The following is an 18926-nucleotide window of genomic DNA, read 5'->3' on the forward strand; positions in this document are numbered from 1 at the left end:
TTTTCAAGTACAACAACTGAAACTTATTAAACATTTTGTAATTTCACTTTTTTTTTTCCTTTCTTATTTTCATTTGTCATACAAAAGACTCTCAATAGTTTGTTAGCAAGTTGTAAAAAAAAAAAAAAAAAAAAGAAAAGAAAAAGAAAAAAAATAATTTGGTAAATTATAAAGATACTGATCACATTAGACATTTGTGAATGGGCTTTTTAGCGGGTCCGGCCCAAGAAGATCTGTAACCTGTACAGACAAAAACACACATAGTGAATCGAACCATGCATTAAATGGCTTTAAGAGAGCTAACATAAGGCTGCTTACCATAACTAAGCTCTAATGTTGCTGATCTCAGTTTCAGGCAGTAAATGAGCAGGTAGGGTTAAAAACACATGCAGGAGACTAAAGCGTCCCTCAGGACCGAAGGCAAAGAGAGAAAGAACAAAGAACGGAGGAATACAAAGTGCAAGAACCACCTGCATACATCAGTCTGACGCCAAGTGTATATCTGTTCATTTGTTTACTGCATATAAGAGTAACAACAACATTTACAAAAAAAACATGTAGCAAATGAATGCATAAGTGTGGAATACTACAATATTAAGTACTCAAGACACCCTTTGTAACTTAAAAACAGTAGAAAAACAAACTGTCTCATTACAATTTGCATTGTTAAATGTTGCCCAGTATTTCAGCTGAATTTCAGCTTTGCAAAGACTTTAACATGGAAATGCGCACGTGTCACTTCCTTCCGTTTTTCCTACATCAAGCGATCAGATCTTCATCTGATCATTCATATCTCAGGTGGTTATGCAAGTATGATCATTGACTTTCCTACTGAGGAAAATACAACTGTGTGAGAGAAAAAAAAAAATAGTACTCAGGGGTTTCCTGCCTAGTAGCCATATATCCATTTAAATAGCACGATTACACCTCATTTGTAATTGTACATTTTCACAGCTTTAAAGTAATGCAGAATCACGACAAGGGCTTGAAGTAACTGACAAGAGCCGAGGAGGGATAGAAAGCGGAAACGTGGATCTGTGTCAAACGCGAACCTTAAAAGAATAGTTCACCCTAAAAAGAAAACTGTCTGTCATCATTTACTCACCCTCACATCGTTCCATATCTTTATGATACGAAATATATTAAAAAACATTTTTCTTTTTTTATACAATGAAAGTCAATGGGGTCCAATGTTGTTTGGACGTTCTACAAAATATCCTCCTTTTGTGTTCTGCAGAAGAAAGTAAGTCATACAGGTTTGGAACGACGTGAGGGTGAGTAAAGGTTTTTTAACGGTGTGATTATTTGTTTGGATACAACCTGGTCTGTAATCTCACATTTCGACTCGTAGCTCAGAGGTTCAAGGCGGCAAAGCGAGAGTGGTGTTGTTATCCAGAAAGCTGGTAAATCAACAGGCGAAGGGAGCAGCTCAAACGTAACACTGCCATTACGGCCCCGTGCAAGGCACTTAACCTGACTCAAGAGGCGCTCATTAGTTAGTTCATTTGAAATGATCTAAAGCTAACTACCTTTTTACCCCTTCTCTCTAGATTGTTTAGCCCTGTACTGTCACATCGGAGACATCCTGCACCATGAAACATTCACTGTACATCGTATGTAGTAATTAAAAAGGAGACGAGGAGGAACAGAGTGCGTATATATACACATATATAAGCATGTATGTATATAAATGTATGTGTAGTTATAATGCACTGTACTGTAGTGTTATCGGTAAACAATAGTATACCAGCGTCATCCACTTGAAGCATCTAAAAGCCATTTCACCGTCTAAAACATCCATTTCGTCCATAGAATCTTTCAATATAATGTGTAACTACATAGCACAATCTTTCTGACTGCTTCTTGTACAAACTACAACCTGTAAAAAAAAATATATTGTCAGGCTAACAGAAAAGGACTTGCCAGCTTTAGTGTAGTGGAATAAAGTATCCAGAGATACGGCGACTCAACCGAAGGTGATAAAAAGCTGTTTTGTTCTTTCGCAACTGTTTAGCATCAAAGCACCAACAAGCGTTTGCTTTCCTGTGGCATGCAGGGCACATGGAGGTCTGAGACGAACATCCATTCATACTATGTGAGTGTATTAAGGCTTCATATCTGCACGCTGCCAGGGCATCTGGTAGGACAATCGTTACTCTAACAGCCAAGAAAACACAGAGAGCCGATAACCTGGATTCCTGTGATGTTTTGCACACTGGAACTGGGAAAACATCACTGATCTGCGAGTACAAATTAAACCAAGTCCTGATTAGTAATAGAGCGATATATATCTGATTAGTTTGCCAATATTTGGCCATTTTAAAAACATGGGTATTGACCGAAAGCCTTGTTGATGGAAAATAAACATTGTTCAAATGTTTCAAAAACTCAATATTTGGAGTAAACGTTGTTAAATAAGTGAAATAATTAACCCGCATTGATTTGCTCACGTCGCCATCAAAAAAACCATACCGTATTCCAAAAAATGATTACTTACTTCCATGGAGGATCTGAACTGTTATTGTGAAGTGCGTTACATGCATATTGAGAACACAAACCATGTTTTTACCAATGTCTCTGAAAAGTCCGTTTAAAGAGACTCATGTAGTGCTACTGTGAGGCCAAAATGTGAGATCGTAATAAAAACGAAATAAAAATATTCACGTCCAGTGCATAATAAGGTATTCAGGCTATCATTTTAGCTCACTGTGCATATAAGGAAGAAAGGAGAACAAATCATCCATCTATTGTAAAAGCCAGTGCGGCCAACTGAACTCAAAGGATAAGAGCGCAATTTGAAAATCAGCACCATCAGATTTGTACTGCTACGCCTCGGCTGTCTTTCAGGGGGGGGGGGGTTAGTGTTGGTTTTGAGCGGAAAGGCCGGGTAGCAGACCAGAAAGTTTCATACCCTGTTTTTCTAGAGTGTTCTCAGAGGTTCCGTGCATATTAGAAGGCATTTGTAGTTTTAAACAGGAAGACATGAACATCCCCAGAAAAGCTCCTGAAGAGTGTTGAAGGTTTTTTTTTTTCTCAAAGGTTTGTTTTCCATAGAAAAAAATAATATATATTAATAATAATAATAATAATAAGAATTGACTCTCCAGGAAAAGAGCAGCACAAGGGGGAGAGAAGAAAAAAAAAAAAAAAACAGCGGGACAAAACTACAGCTATAATGTAAAACCACTCCGGACAATGGTGGGCAAGAGACGCCTCATTTGAAAAAAAAAAAAAAAACAAAAAAGGAGGACAAAAAAAAAATGTCCTTTCAGGTTGTTTTAGTGCTCTGAAGGTCATTTGTACATGAGGTTTGGGTGCCATGATTCTCCATGGCATAAAGCAGGCAGTGCGTCCTACAAAAAAGGTCTCGTTTCTGCCTGTTATCCGGCCCTAAGTTCTGCCAGTGGGCATCGGCTCAGTTTTGGGCATGGTGTCGGATTGTGTGGAAGATCCAGTCCATCTTGGTGGTCCATCCACCATGGTGAGCGTCATTCATCTGCTTCATGAAATAGTCCAGGGCCTCCTGCTCGGTTTTATCCAGCGCCAGGGTCTTTCGGATGTAAGCGATGTCATCAAAGGACTGCAGCTCGGGCATGCCTGAGCCCAGCATCATAGAGAAGAGGTTTATGAAAAGGTTGGCGTGCTGTCTGATGGCCAAGTAAGCCTTGTAACACATCTCCTGGAACCTGCAGAGGGAGACAGTGAGACATTCAGCTTCTCTGTTGCATCTATAAAGAGCCCTAAAACATGGGGGGGTTTGTTGAATGCCTGGAATAAGGTCTGTGGTTAACACAAGCTCACAATATTTTCACATTTTATCCTACAACATAAAATACTTTAGTAATACCCCATTCATGATTTTTTTTTTTAGGTGTCTTGAAAATGGCATTTGCTAACAAGTGGCTTAACGGGACTACAGTGGTTGTCGGGGACATTAAACGTCATCACGCCGAGCAGGATATCAAAGGAATCAGCTTGATGCCAACTTCTGAGTTGGCCTGTAAAAATACATCATTCCTACAGCACTCTATAGACAAAGCTAATATTAAAGACAAAAAAAATCTATGCAAATTTAAAGTGACAACATTAAAGTTTTCCTTCATGTGCTTTTCATCAAAAAACTAACTTTTTTTTGTATGTGTACTCAAAGCCTGTCCTTCCACCAGAGACCATTTCATCACTGGTTTAGTTGTACTCAAGCGAGAGCAGACATGGACCTCCACTCCTCTGAGACACATTGATCGAGAGCAAATCCTGCTTTTTTTGAAGCCTCCTTTGAGTCTCGACTGAAGCAGAGATTTGTTAGAAAGCGGAAGTCCAGAGGAGAAGCAGGAAACTTGGCAGCCGGCTGGCTGTCAGAGTATTGTTGGAAGAGGAAAGGCTGCTGAGATGGAGGCCCGAGAGGCCCATTCTGAAAGCCTCTATTGTTCAACTCAATTGCTAATTGTCTTGGATAGTTAGCTGTCTGCCAATAACTATGTTAATGTCGAAACAACAAAGGATTTGTTTCGGTTAAATTCACACTGGAAAACAATGAGCAATGCTTCCAACATTAACATACGCACCTCTCAAACTCTCTAGTTTTAGTGCACTCTTGGGTTCCTCCTTTGCTGATCACAATTAGGAAGTCTTGAGTTAAGACGAAGGGAACTCGCTCTCGCTTGTAGCCAAACTTCTTCTTCTTGTGGTCCAAAAAGTGACCAAAATCTATATGAAACAGCTGCAGGAACACAAGCAGAAGGTCAATATGAGGATATTGATAACGACTGAATGTTTCAGTGGCATTCAATTTCACACCTGCCCGTCGTCCTTCACCATGATGTTACTGTTGTGTCGGTCACCGATGCCCAGAATGAAAGTGGCCACACAATAGCCAGCGCAGGATCGCGTAAACAAGTCGATGGCCATGTCGTACCTATAAACACAGATGATTTTGTTATTAGATATTTGAACCGGCCACTGAAAAACGTAATTAAAATTTGCCACTCACATCTCGCCCTTATTTTTGTCCTTTAGCCACTGATGCAGCGTTGAACTGTTAAACTGCAGCGCCCCCTTCAGACCTCCTTTACACTGAATTTGCATGATTGTGTGTGAACTTCTCACCACCTCTATGAGACCCACGCAATCTCCGATAGACAAGCAGCCATAGGGTAGCATTCTGAGATTAAAAAAAAAATGAGAAAAACATTTTTTTTTTTAAGTAAATTATACTTTCACTCAAGGCTGCAAGAGAATTAGGGACAACTTAAAAGCATCAGCTATATAACTAGTTATCAGGTATTGATGTTAACTAGTGTGACTTAAAGTACACTTATGCAGGGACAGTTCTGTGCCTTACTCAAAGAAACAATGATGATGTTAATGCATTACCCTTTTGGTTACAATGTTTTGGTAACCAGGCAAAATCTTAAACCACTACACCCACATACCTCAGATCCAGCCCCTGATTCTGCCAAATGTTCTCCATTATCCTGATGATTTGAAGAGTCAGCATGTCTTGTCTCAGGTCTAATGAAAGGAAAATGTAGAAAAATTGTCAATTTTGATTCTTACCATAAAAAATAAGGGCATTCATAATAAAAGAGTATAAAATATGATCTGACCATCTCCATTCTTAAAGATGATCTCATTGTTTTGGAACAGAAGTTCGGACATGATGTCAGGATTTTCCCAGTTCAGCCAGAGCGGTCTCTTGGCCGAGGACATGATTCTGCAGTCTTCAAGTCTGCCATGCGCACAGAAAACAAGTGACAAATCAAATATACACTAGGTAAACATCAGGTCTGCATTTATTTGATCAAGAATACAGTAAAAACAGTAATATTGTGAAATATTATTACAATTGAAAATAATATGTTAAAAAGTAATTAATTCCTGTGATTCATTTTTAGCAGCCATTACCTCAATAGATGTTGAAAACAGATGTTACAATATTTTTGTGGAAACCATGAAACTTTTTTGAATTAATTTTTTGGGGGGAATTCTTTGATGAATAGAAAGTTTTTAAAAAAAATCAGTATTTTTTTACTTTTGTAACATTACTTTATTGTCTTTATTGTCACGTTTGATCAACTGAATAAAAGTATTGATTTCTTTAAAAAACTGTAAGTGACCCCAACATTTTTAGTGGTAGTGTAAGTGGGAAACGCATTAGCCCATAAGCTCATATTATTGTACAATTGTGTCCTTTTATGTCTGCCTAGTGTGTCATCCCTGCTAAGTGATAATAGATTCTCTCAGCTGTAAATACTGCACAGTGTGGTACTCACCGTAGGTTACCCAGCTGGTGTGCGGGGTTGAGTGGAGAGGTGAAATTTTGGAGGGCATCCATGTAGTCCGGTCGCCTCATCTGCTCCACCAGGAACTTCATTTGCACCTGAAAAACAGAAATAAATACACTTTAAAATTAAAGTCAGTCAATCAATACAAATATTATTCTGAGCTTGGCATCAGTCCAATGATTGATGGAAGATGACACCTCCCGGTGTAGCAGGAAATTGATAAAGGGCAATAGATAATAGATAAAGCAATAGATTAAATTTAATGCAAATTTAATGCAATAAAAAAAGAATTTATCAAGCACTTCATCACATATTAAAATAATTATTTTCATTTTGATATTTTGATTACTTCCATATTAATAATTACAACGCTTATTTATTTCAGATTCTTTAATCTATTCACATGCTGGGTTGCTTTTTTGATTTATAGTTTTTTCAATTTATTTATAGATTTACCAGTTGATTTATTATTGATTTCTTAATTATCAAATAATTCTGAGTATCACATTTGGGCCTTCAGCTTCAGCTTCTCACATCAGCAAACACAAAGCAACTTAATTGACCAATAAACTTTAAGCTCAACTTCTTTCCGTTAACAACATTGAGCACATTTACATGCACACCAATACGCTGATAACTACCAAAAATCAGTTTATTGAAATAACCCGATTTACATGCAAATCAATAACCCGACAATGCAAGTAATCAAGTTTACAAGACTGCATTAAAAAAAACAGGTTATTGCCCATGGGTGACTTCAAAACGTACAAAAAAAGAAAAGTGAAGTCCGCACACTGCATGCTACTCAAGATAAATTTATTAAAAGCACAAACGTCTTCAAAACGTAAGCATCCATGTATTTCACTGTTTATTATCCGAGTTGTGATGTTAAATAAAGCATTAAAAACCCCAAAGTATTTCAAAATGTCACTCATTCTCCTCTCGTATTTGAAGTTTCTACAGCTGTACCATTTATCCTTTGGCTGCACGAGATGAGAACATATTTTTTTATATTTCTTGGGTCAATATATTTCTCCTTCCCAACCACAAAACACTCGCTGTGGCTGGATGCACTTAAATTTGCAGTATAAGGACACTTTTCTGTCACATATCATACATGCACACTTCAATAAGCCGACAGAACGCAGGTTAAGGTGTTTACATGTCGGGAGAAATCGGAGTAATCAGCAAAAATCTATCTGTGTCAATCGGTTTATTCTTAAGCTGTTTATGACCTTATGGTGATATAGGTAAATGCTTTAACGTGTTTACATGACCACAAACGTTGTCTGCAAATTAAACATTATCGAGTTATCGAGTGGGATGTTTTGGTAATTCAAAGTAATGCCTGAATGCTCACCTCACGGAGTAGATGACGTGTCCTCCGTAAATCTAATCTAACAGCTAAGGTTTCACTTCCAGTGTAAGTAAAGACTCTTCTAATATAACCTCACATGCCTACTTTTAGGTGAGAAGGTCAAAGGCTGAGTTTACCTTCTGAGTTTCATCCTTCTTCTCCTGTTTGAGAATGTCTGTGAGGTTGATGAGCTTCTCCATGGCTTCCACCTGTCTGCTCAGGTGCTTCAGGTACATGCCACATGCCCGACAGTACGACTCCAGCAGCAGACCAAACCGCTGACTCACGGTTTTATTGTGCATCTCTGACCTGCAACCACACAAGATCTTGTTACAATTTAACTTCATTTGGAACTTCAAAAACATCATCATGATATTTAAGTCAGTGTATGTAAAACCCTGACAGAAAGCTGAACAAAAAGAGGAAAAGACTTACTTCAAATGCCAAAAGAAGAAGTGCCCAATCCTCTGATTTGTAAGAGCTTTTTTCAGCAGAAATCGTACCAGTGGGTTATCAAGGTACTGCTCGTACTTCAGAACCTTAAACAAATGAAAAGTGAAACATTGGAAAAAAAATAAAAATCAACAGGTAAACATGAGAGAGCGTGTATAATAAATAATAACTGAATATATCAGTCTTACCTGAACCAACTGAATGAGGTACTGTGAGAGTTTGTCATCAGTCAGATACTTCTCAAGGCATCGAACTGCGAAGTCTCGGATCATTGGATCAGGATAGTTACAGTCAAGCAACTCCATGGCTTGTTCCGGCTTTATTGCGGGCCAGTCTTTAAGAAGGCAATACATTTGTGCAACTTCATCTCTGGAATTCCACTTCACCGCTAACAGAATCTTGGGCAGGATTTCTGGTATATTTACACAATACTGCCTATAGAAAAAACACAAACACAGTTCTACAGAAACGTTTTTTGCAGATGGACACTAAAATGACTAGAGCTAATAGGGGTGGTAGATTACCTGTGCCTCCATAAGAAGTCTTTTTCCTGCTCAGTGATCTCAGAAAGCGGGTCCCTGTTGCCCAGCTGACGAAGTTGCTCTATATCTGCATCTGTCATTGCGTGGTCTCGTGCCAGTCTGCTGCTCTGTAAGTTGCAAAAAAAAAAAAAAAAAGTATTATTTAATAATCTCATTAATAAACATCAATCAGAGAACGGATTGCAAAAAGAAAAAATTTTTTTTATTAATTTATAATTAACATTTGAAGACATTTTTTGATCAAATAAATGGTTGGTGAGCTTAAGAGACTTCTTTCAAAACCATTTTAACTCTCAACATGGTAGTGTACTTTCAGTTAGAATAAGCCTCAATCATAATTTAGAAAGTTTGAGAGCAATCATCTTTACAAGACAGACCGAATATGACCTCTGGCTCTGATGTTGTAAAACAATTGTGTTTGCTTCAGTAGAAGTTACATTCTTTAAAAAAAAAAAAAAGCCTTGATGAATAAGAGATGATTCAACAATGTTTTGAGAAAGAGAATGGATGCAAGGACCCATGCTACTGAAAAATTGTGCGGTCACTGCTGAGATCCATTACAAAATCAAATGAATGAACATTGTACTTTTTAATAATTGGACACAATGACACTCATGAGGTGACTACACAGAATGACAAGAGGCGTTTCTCATGCTCCTCAAGCTTGTAAAGGGTATTAATAGCAGCAGCAAGTGTGTCACTATAATTAATTAAGTAGGATGTGTGTCTGTAAGCTCACCTGTCCAGACTGGCAGTAATTGTATCCCATCTCCCTGGATATTATCCAGTTAGCGTGATCCTCAATTGTGGCCATGTCAGGATACTTAACGGGCGAGCTGAAATAGTCAAACTCCAACTCTAGACATGGGGTTTCCTAGAGCAAAAAAACAAACACTTTGAGCATCTATGCAGTTACACATTCTTATTTTGTATTAAGGATCAATACACATAAAAAAACAACTGCATACTAAATAAACAGCTTTAGAGCATATGCTCTTGATATGTCAACCTCTGATTAGACAACACAGCGCATAATCGTATTAAACCTTATTAAATTGTAAACGGCTCAATGCTGAAAGAGGTTATGCAGGAGAAGAAACCTTGTTAGGGTTGGAGCCTGTGACCCCAATGGGGTTGAGGAGGTCTTCTAGGCCGTGTGGTACTGGCCACAGATTCAGTGCCATCTTTCCTGAGACCAATGTGTGTGTATAGTCGAACAGGTTGACGTTTCCCCAAGCCAGTGGACAGTGCTCCTGTAACAGATCATTTAATGGTTAATTTCAAAGACCTCTGAAGCAATCCCCACTAAAACACTGCAAATAACCTGAACAGTGTTCTCAACGAGGGTGAGGTAAGTTAATACAGTGTTCTTTTTTTATTACTATTAGTTTAAGTAATTTTTATGTGTTTTTTCATTTGAATTATTTCTTCTAATTAACTTTAGTTTATTTTTAGTTCAGTATGTTTTAGTCATTTTAGTACTTGCCAAGGCAACATTTTACATTTTTTTTTTATTTCTAAGTATAAGTTCTCATCTAATATTTATACTTTATTTCAGCTTTACTACGATTTTTGTATAAGTTGTATAAAGTTTTAGTTTACAATAACAACACTGTTATAACTGTGTAATATGCACTACAAAAAGGCAAGTCACCTCCTTTGCCCCCTTCCTTCCTTTCACAGAGCAGATGGAGAGACAGAGACGAGCCGCCCGGGGGATGTCAGGAATGTACATGTCATAAGTCAGCCACTCGTTCCACCTGGAGAATCACCACACAATCAGTGTTTAATATGTATTATTTTTTTATTTTAAAATGTCTAACATTTTTGGAAAAATTTGCATTATATCAGGGGTCGGGCAACATCCGGCCATCACTGGCAGGTTGAGGGGCAAGAGAGATGAATGTCACTAATTATCCTACTAGACTAAAGTGAATCCAATTGAGTTGGGTGGTACAATGCCACTCACACACTCTGCAGTGAACTTTGTACAAATGAGGGGAATATTTTGATATTTTGAGACAGGGTGGGCTTTTTTACATCACAGTTATTAACAAGAAAAATTAAACATCAGAAAGTTTGCCGACTCTTGCACTAGATGAAATACCTTTTCTCCTAGACATTTAAAGTCAACAAAGCACATCTACATAATTTGTAATGTAGTAAAAACATGAGTGAACCAAGGAAGTATGAAAACCGTTTCTGCCATGTAATAAAACGATAAAAAAAGTTAATGACGACTTTTTCACAACTCACAACTTTATTTCTCTCAATTCTGATTTTATATCTCATGATTAAGTTATCTTTTTTTTCTCAAAATTGCTAATTTAATGGGATTTCATGCATTCATATTAATACGAAAAGGAATGTACCAAAATAATTAATGAACAAAATATGAATTTCATATGAATGCACAGACCCTTTCATCCATGAAATTAGGCTCCTGTTAAAAAAATATATAAACAAAGTCAGAATTATGAGATATAAAAACGTTTTGCGAATTAGGAGACATAAACTTGCAATTCTGAGGAAAAAAAGACAAAATTCCATGATGTTAACTCAAAATTGTGAGATATAAAGTAAAATAAAAAATAAAATAAAATAAATTCACAATTACCTTTTTGTTTCATTTTGTGGCAGAAATGACCTTTCATTTTATTTTGTAGATGCATTCACTCAGTAATTAATCAATTGCAATAACAGTATCAGATAGGACCAGTGTATGTACGGTACCTCGGGTTTGAACATGGGACACGCTGTGTGTTGACATTATCACACAACTGTTCTCCACCATGGTAGATCCCCGTTCGCACATAAATCTAAAACAAAAGGTAACAACCTATCAGCAAACATCCTCTTGGATTAAGAAAACGCCCTGCAGAAAGGTCATGCAGTTATTTAAAGAAAGACACAAACAGCTTCCAGTTCTTTCACAAACAATGTAAAACTTCTGCTTTCTTACTAAACACACCCCATGCATTTAGTAATAAAATGACTTTCAGAATCCAGAAAGACAGATTTTAGCCAAGTACCTTGTCAATGTCCCGAATATTCACATTAACGTATGTGGCACAGAGGACACGTATCCTTAAAGTGCTGTTAATGGTCCAGAGGGATTTGGTGGAGGACTCTCCGTTCATGTAAGGCGTGGCAGTGGAGATGCGGCGGGCGTAGGAAGGCATGGTGAAGTTGTCCATAGGCAGCTGAGAGTAAAGGCTGTCCTTGGACATAAGCATGAGGTTTGGCAACCTACCCAGCATAATGCAACTCCGTACATACTGAGAGAACGAGAAGGAGAGAAATAGAGAGAGATTTAGTACATAAAGTCATCCAAAATGTGCAGAGTGTGCTATTTTAAGTGTCGTAAACACTAATTCTGCCAAAACTTTTTTTGGGATGATATCAAACTTAAAATGCAGGGATACAGAGACTACTCATTTGCATTCTGGTGTACTGGCTCGTTTTGGGAAAATGAAAGCCTGGAACAAACACATGATCACTGCCATAAACTTGAAAAATCCGAGATGACTACAAATTTCAGATAGCGCATTAATCAATGCCCAGTATAAAAGCATAAATCTGTACAGAAAAAAAACGAAGCAGCATGTGAACTAAAATATTACATAAGGACTGCATTCATACACAGTATAAACTATAACCGTTTTTTCAGGAACATATGTATGAAATTGTGCATATTTGTGGTATTTTAGAGATACCGAAAGGTCCTAGATACCTTGTACTGACTGATGGGGTACTTTTCCAAAAGATACTCGTCACAGCCACAGACTTTCAGGATGTATTTGCCCTGATATTCCTGCACGCACATCTTTAGCTGCTCAGCTGACAGCAGCATGCTCCTGGTTTTCTTCCTGATGGCTTCGGCGATCACCTGCTCAGGTACGCAGTCGTGATTGATCTTAAGCGTGTACTTTTGCTTGTCATTGTTGGGAGAGACGATCACCCAGATAACTACAATGATTTGACCTAGCACAGATAGAAGAAGATCAGGGTGTTAACAGCAACAGCACTATTGAATTGAATCCTTCAGGCATTAAGCATGTGAGAACAAACAATAAATCCCACATGGCTACTGTGAGTTAAACAGACTCATGTACTGAATGTAGCCGAATTAAGCTGTCAGGGAATGAATGTAATGGAGTTGTTGTGCATGTATTCCTCCAGGCTATAAGGAAACAGAGCAAAAGCATAAAAACAAGCATCATATGCTTCATGACTACAACCATTACAACACAGGCTCATTCACATAAGAGAGAAAAAACAGCATTGCTGAAAATACAGAAGATCCAGGAATAACTCGATACTATGAAGATTACTACTGGCTTCAGGCTATAAAGAATCATTCCATGTTATTTTTTAACCTTTCATCAATGTGACGCATCTGTGGCATGCTGTCAATTACCACAGCCAATAATGTCGACTGGACCGTCAGTGTGTATCAGCAAAACACAACGAAAGCGTAGCAGGCAGCTGGGCCGCACCATCAATAAATGTTTAAAACATGCAAATATCACACTGTTTAAAAAGTAAATGTTCAATAATGTGCTAGCATGAGACTGGTGTGGTCAAATTAGAGCTGTTTTCAGTCATTTTGACTATTTGATTTTTTTTTCTCAACATTTCCTCAAATTATTAAAAATAACAATTAATGGTTTTTATTTCAATGCACAATATAATAATTCACTGTAAAATATAGATAAATAATGTATTATCAAGACATTTTAAAGCATGGAAAACCAGGAAACCCTTAAATTATCTGAGGAATGATGCAAACAAATTGTAAAATCAATGTTTTGAGCAGATTCATTTAAACAAACGGTTCGAAATAACTGAAGTTTAAAGTGACATGTGAAGGCCAAGAATGGTAACCCAAACTCGGAATCTGTCCTCTGCATTTACCCCATCCAAGTTAGTGCACACACATTAGTGAGTAGTGAACACAAACAGACTACAAACCATTTACATTAGGCATTAAATTAAATATCTCACTTTTGACCCTCACATACTTAAGACATGACTTAAAGGAATAGTTCACTTAAAAATCTAAATATCTTCCTTTGTGTTCAGCAGAAGAAAGAAATTCTATATAGTGAATATTGTATATGATTATTCATCTGTCAACTCATGTCATGACCACCTACAAACCTAAACTCAGTTAATATCTACCAAGTATAAAAGGAAGGGACATAGAGCCAAAAAGCAGTGTTCTTCAGTTGAGTTCTGCAAACTCTGCCCACAGAAATTTCACTAGTAACTCATAAGCAGAAGTTCCTCGAAAAGTAGTCTAATTTCGAAAGGACTATTATAGAACATCATCAGCTTAAGTCTGACGTCACACGCCTCACTGTTTCAGGGTCCAAACGCTCTACCAGATGCCCCAAGAAAACAACAAACGGTGCTAGTATACACTCACGATGTGATGTGATACTACTGAAATTTATAATCCTAACATTTATCTCCATACCAAAATCCCAGATGGCCAGACAGCGATTCATCTTTTTTAAATCCTTAACATATTTGTGTTTGGGACGCTGTGAGCAAGGAGACAGTAGACGTTTTTAAATGCTTGGCCTAAATGTGTAATCTAAATAAATACTGCTCATGAATGGATGTTGAGATAGTATTCTCAAGTGAAACGAGTAGAGGCTTGGACCTGGAAACAGCATTCCTTGCGTTATGACTTAAGCGGATAGCTCAAGAAAGACTTTTTTTATCTCCTGAAGAAAATGTCCATAAACATGAAAATAACACGTAATATTTCTGTAAAAGAACAAGCCTACCTTTGTCTAATTTGCCATATATATGCTTTGGAAGCTCTGGTGAAGACTCCACATTAGGAGGATAAACGTATAGTGCTCGACTGTGTGCCCCATTGGCATCCCGCAGCTCTACTGAGTCTTTGCAAACATTTAGTATATTTCTCCTGAAGTCCTGTACCTCCGGATCCTTCACTAGATCAAACTCACACACTGGCATGCCGATGGCAAAACCTGAAACACATTAAAAAAAAAAAAACACTACCTCAGAACAAGGGTCAGGAGAGAAAAGAAATAAAACTTTGAATAAAATACACTACTGTTCAAATGTTTAGGATCAGTAAGATTTTTTTTGTGTTTTTGAAAGAAGTCCCTTACGCTTACTAAAGCTGCATATTTTTTGTGGAAACCGTAAAACTTTTTTTTGCAGGATTCTTTGATGAATAAGTCAACGTTTATTTGCATATAGCAATCTTTTGTAACATTATAAATGCCTTTACTGTCACTTTTGATCAATTTAATGTGTCCTTGCTGAATAAAAGTAGTCATTCTTTTAAAATAAATAAATAAAAATCTTACTGATAAACTTTTGAATGGTACTGTATGTCATTCAGAAACAGGGATGTGAATTTTGGACATTCTGTCTACTTGAATTCTCTTGACATTAATTTTTGGTTAAAAAAATCAGCTCATGTGTGACGTCTTACCGATTTCTCTGTTGAGGATTTTTTCCTCTCTGTTCCCTACAGGTTCAATGACCTTTAGGAAGGGCTGGAATAGCCGAAGGTCGCAAAGTCTTCTCGTCTCATCGTAGAACTCCTCACGCTCTGCCTCTTGCGTTACGCTGACAAAAATATAGGACGTCTCCTCTTGCAGCAGGTGGTGGAGGGGATACTTCCTTGCCTCCTTAAAAAGTTCATGTTTGATTGTGATGAGGGTGGCCTCCCGGAGGCACTCTAGAGTCAGGATCATGCCATTGGGCAGTAGACAGTCCACCAGAATCCTGGGGGGCATCAAATGGATGCCCCATAGCTCTCCCGACGAGGGTCTTGGAGGCATGATTTGTAGTCCTCGCAATCTTCAGTAGGGAAGAAAAAAGAATATCACCAACCACTTTTTCTCCTGAAAAGGAATAGGAAAAATAAAGTGGGTTTGGCGACATGTTTGACATCATGCACTGTTTTCAATAACAATAAGATCAACGGACAAGACAAAATGTTCAGTATTGTAAACTACACCTTAGACTTGTTATCTGAACAAATCAGCATCGCCTTTATAATGCTTCTCATTAACCTGGTCTGTGATAAAGCATTAGGCTATATACTGTAAGGTGTTACCAACTGATATTACTGTACCGTTCAAAAGTTTGGGGTCAGTACTATTTTTTTAAGGAAATTAATAATTTTATTCAGCAAAGATGCACTAAATGATCATTATAATAGACATTTATAATCTCACAAAAGATTTCTATTTTAAATCTTTCTATTGACACTGAAGACTGGAGTAATGATGCTGAGAAATCAGCTTTGCCAACATAGGAACATACTATATTAAAATAGTTCAAATAAACTTAAGTTATAAATAATTATAAAGGTTAAAATAAAATACATTTTAAAACGTTATTTTAAAGTGTAATAATCTTTCTCAATATTATTGTTTCTACTGCATATTTTAATCAAATAAATGCAGCCTTGATGAGCATGAGAGACTTCTTTCAAAACATTCAAAAAAAATCGTACTGATCCCGAACTTTTGAGCTGTACCTAAAAGACACACACCACCTTAACAAACACACTAATACTAATCCATGAGACCAATAGACTCATTTAATGCATCACTGACATCAGTCTTGTTGAAAAAAACATGCTTATAGAAGTTCAGTACAACCCAACATCTGAGTCACTGGGCAATGACAGGAATGTATCACTCTGTGAGAGAGAGATATTTCCACTCAACATAGCGCCAAAAACATTTGGCACTTCATACTGAAGTGGATGACTTGTTTTTCCCTGCTAACATGAGCCAACAAAACGAAAACTGTATCCATCTCCTGTGTGTAAGGCTGCTGAAAGCGATTCACTAATCTGACAAACAGCATCTTTCACCATGTTAAGACACATGTGAGGTGGTGTTATCTGAAATTATTGGATTTTAAAACTAGGCCATGTGAGATAAACACGTCAGATCTTTTGTCCTGACCATCCTCTTCAGGTAATTCATGTAAAATACCATGCAAATGTTTAACACAGAGCTTTGTGAATCGTGGTACGGTCGAGGTTGTAACCACTCCACCCGTTCACACTTTATATTGCTAGTCGTCTCTTCTCAGCAAAAAAAAAAAAGCAAGAGATGAATCAATATTTACATAAGCTGGTGGTATTTGTGCTTACCTCAGTCTGATGTTAGTGCCACTTGTAAATGTAAATGTCCGTCATTGTTCAGACCTTCATCTGATCTGCTTGCTTTATAACTTCAGGTCCACTGAATTATACTGTAACAACAGCAACGAGGACAGACATTCAGTGTCTAGCGGAAAGTGGACCAGCTCACTCAGTTTACCCAAAACAACTAAACCAATGCCAACAGTACAAAGCACAACAAACTTCCACAGCAGTGTTTAGAGTGACAGAGATGGGAAGATAATAAGATTAACCGGGTTATCATTCTTGCATATGAATAGACTGACCCACAATGACAAAGAACCACTTGCTAAAACGAACTGTTTATAGAGACATACGTTTATAGACAACAATAACTTAATGTCATACCAATGTTAATTAGGTTTTGACCACAGACTGGTTAAAACAAACAAACCTGAATCATGACTGAGCAGAAACATGCACTAATTTAACCATAAACCGGTTTAATACTACAGTTTGTATAAGTAAACAAGCTGGATTTTATAATGAGCACGCATTTAAGCACATTAAAAACAAAATAGACATAATATAAAAGAAGAAATATGTTTTGGAGGCTCTGATCTCTCACATAATTAGCCAGATAGCCAAGTAGCAATCCTATTCAAAACATACTAATTAAGCAGAAATTGACATTTATTCTTGTTAGAGAGTTGAAATACTCTCAAATGAAAGGATTTTTAGTTAGCGTGACAAAGGGTTATTAAAGGCGGATAAGCAATTTCTTTACAAAAATACAAGATATTGATTCCTTTAGCCACCTAGCCGCTAGGCTAATCCGCTAACGTATAGCTAACCCGATAACTTTCAGATAAAATATGCAGTAATATCCCGCCAACGACGCTTTAACGGTTACCAGTCTGAAACAATACATAAGACTTTTTAAAAGAGCACTAGCGTTGGTATTTGAACAATAGAGGTTTAAACACATACCTCACATTTGTGTGTTTAGCTAATATGGGTATGTACCGGAGAGTTGTTGTGAGGTATCTGCTGTTGGTGTTCAGTCGCTCGTTCAGGGTTGTAAATCCAGCGCGGGGCTTTGCTGGGCCTCTATCCGCCTTGCTCTGACACGCACCGCCTCTCCATCATCACAGCAGCGGCAGCGGCGGCGGCGGATCGAGAGCAGTGTTTTCACACAAACCATTCATCGCCGACATAGAAAGACGAAATACATGCTCTCCAATATCCGAAGGATTGGATGAAAATCGTCCGAAAAGCTGTCACGATGGAATAAGGGAGGATCCTGTGAATAAATAAGCCCCAAAGTAGCCGGATAGGTAAGAGGGAGGGTGACTGCCTGCTAAGAGGGAGAGAGGGACAGAGACAGTGAGAGAGCGAGGATGACAAACCCAATGAACTCTTTTTCCAATCGATGATCCCACTACAGTATGGGACAGACAGCCATATGTTCAACAAACACACCCAAGCGAGCGAAATTAAGTGTGAATTGTTAATCTTGTCAGGACACTTAGACATCTTATATATGAATTCTGATGCAATATTCACTGCAAATATATGCATTTAAAACTGCAGATATACCACGAAAATGTGCTTTTATACAGACTGCACACAGAGACGCATATTTGTATAAACAATGAATGCTGAATAGTAATAGTAATGAAGAAACAAAAGTTGAACATATTAAATTATGAATAAACTGGACTGCTCGAGTAACTCAATAAATTATCTTCATCGTCTTTCTCTCTAGTTTTTTTTCCGTAGCCTAATAATGTATTTGTATAGGTCTGTAATAATATGTAGTTTGTTTATTGATTAATCAATACTTTTTATTATAATTGACTCAATTAAAAGTAAGAGTAGGCCTATTGCTAAAACATACTTGAATTAAAGTATAGAAGTTTCCACAATTAACTGAAGTATTTTAAAATTTTATCTAAATTTTCTCAATGTGCCCCATCCTTTGTTAATTATTGCAAATTGTTAAACTGATGATTTATAGTTGTATGGCATTAGCTGCGTCTTCAGCTTTGAATACAATAATTCAACGTAGTTTACGTATAGTTTCAACGTCTAAATCAATTTTTAAGAAGCAAAAAAAAATAGCCTTGGAAATGCAATTGAGTAAAATACATGTA

The 18926-nt window shown here is 37.3% G+C and overlaps 1 protein-coding gene across 3 annotated transcripts; it reads right to left on the bottom strand.

Moving 5' to 3' along the window:
* Positions 1-3120: 3120 nt before the first annotated feature.
* Positions 3121-18198, bottom strand: pik3ca (phosphatidylinositol-4,5-bisphosphate 3-kinase, catalytic subunit alpha). 3 transcript variants are annotated; one of them, XM_079856827.1, is made up of 21 exons: positions 17797-18198; positions 16801-16901; positions 15118-15532; positions 14435-14644; positions 12370-12620; positions 11669-11914; positions 11370-11455; positions 10291-10396; positions 9737-9889; positions 9376-9510; positions 8619-8743; positions 8283-8529; positions 8077-8180; positions 7779-7950; positions 6273-6379; positions 5607-5728; positions 5433-5511; positions 4991-5161; positions 4798-4915; positions 4566-4720; positions 3121-3686 (listed from the first exon to the last, which is right to left on the bottom strand). In XM_079856827.1, the coding sequence occupies exons 3-21, from the start codon at positions 15467-15469 to the stop codon at positions 3416-3418; spliced, it is 3210 nt and encodes a 1069-aa protein (XP_079712953.1). In that variant the 5' UTR covers positions 15470-15532; positions 16801-16901; positions 17797-18198; the 3' UTR covers positions 3121-3415. The 3 variants fall into 3 exon arrangements, with proteins under 3 accessions (XP_079712953.1, XP_079712954.1, XP_079712952.1); XM_079856828.1 differs by having other exon boundaries at positions 15118-15488; positions 17761-18198; XM_079856826.1 differs by having other exon boundaries at positions 17761-18198.
* Positions 18199-18926: the final 728 nt, after the last annotated feature.

Source organism: Squalius cephalus, assembly GCF_949319135.1.
Source record: "Squalius cephalus genome assembly, chromosome: 22".
Lineage (NCBI taxonomy): Eukaryota > Metazoa > Chordata > Actinopteri > Cypriniformes > Leuciscidae > Squalius > Squalius cephalus.

Excerpts from the sequence above, each read along its gene's own strand:
- pik3ca (XM_079856827.1), bottom strand. The coding sequence starts at position 15,469 with ATGCCTCCAAGACCCTCGTCGGGAGAGCTATGGGGCATCCATTTGATG. Across the intron at positions 5,729-6,272 it reads CACCAGCTGGGTAACCTACG|ACTTGAAGACTGCAGAATCA; the intron begins GTGAGTACCACA and ends TGCGCATGGCAG. Across the intron at positions 5,512-5,606 it reads CATCTTTAAGAATGGAGATG|ACCTGAGACAAGACATGCTG; the intron begins GTCAGATCATAT and ends TCCTTTCATTAG.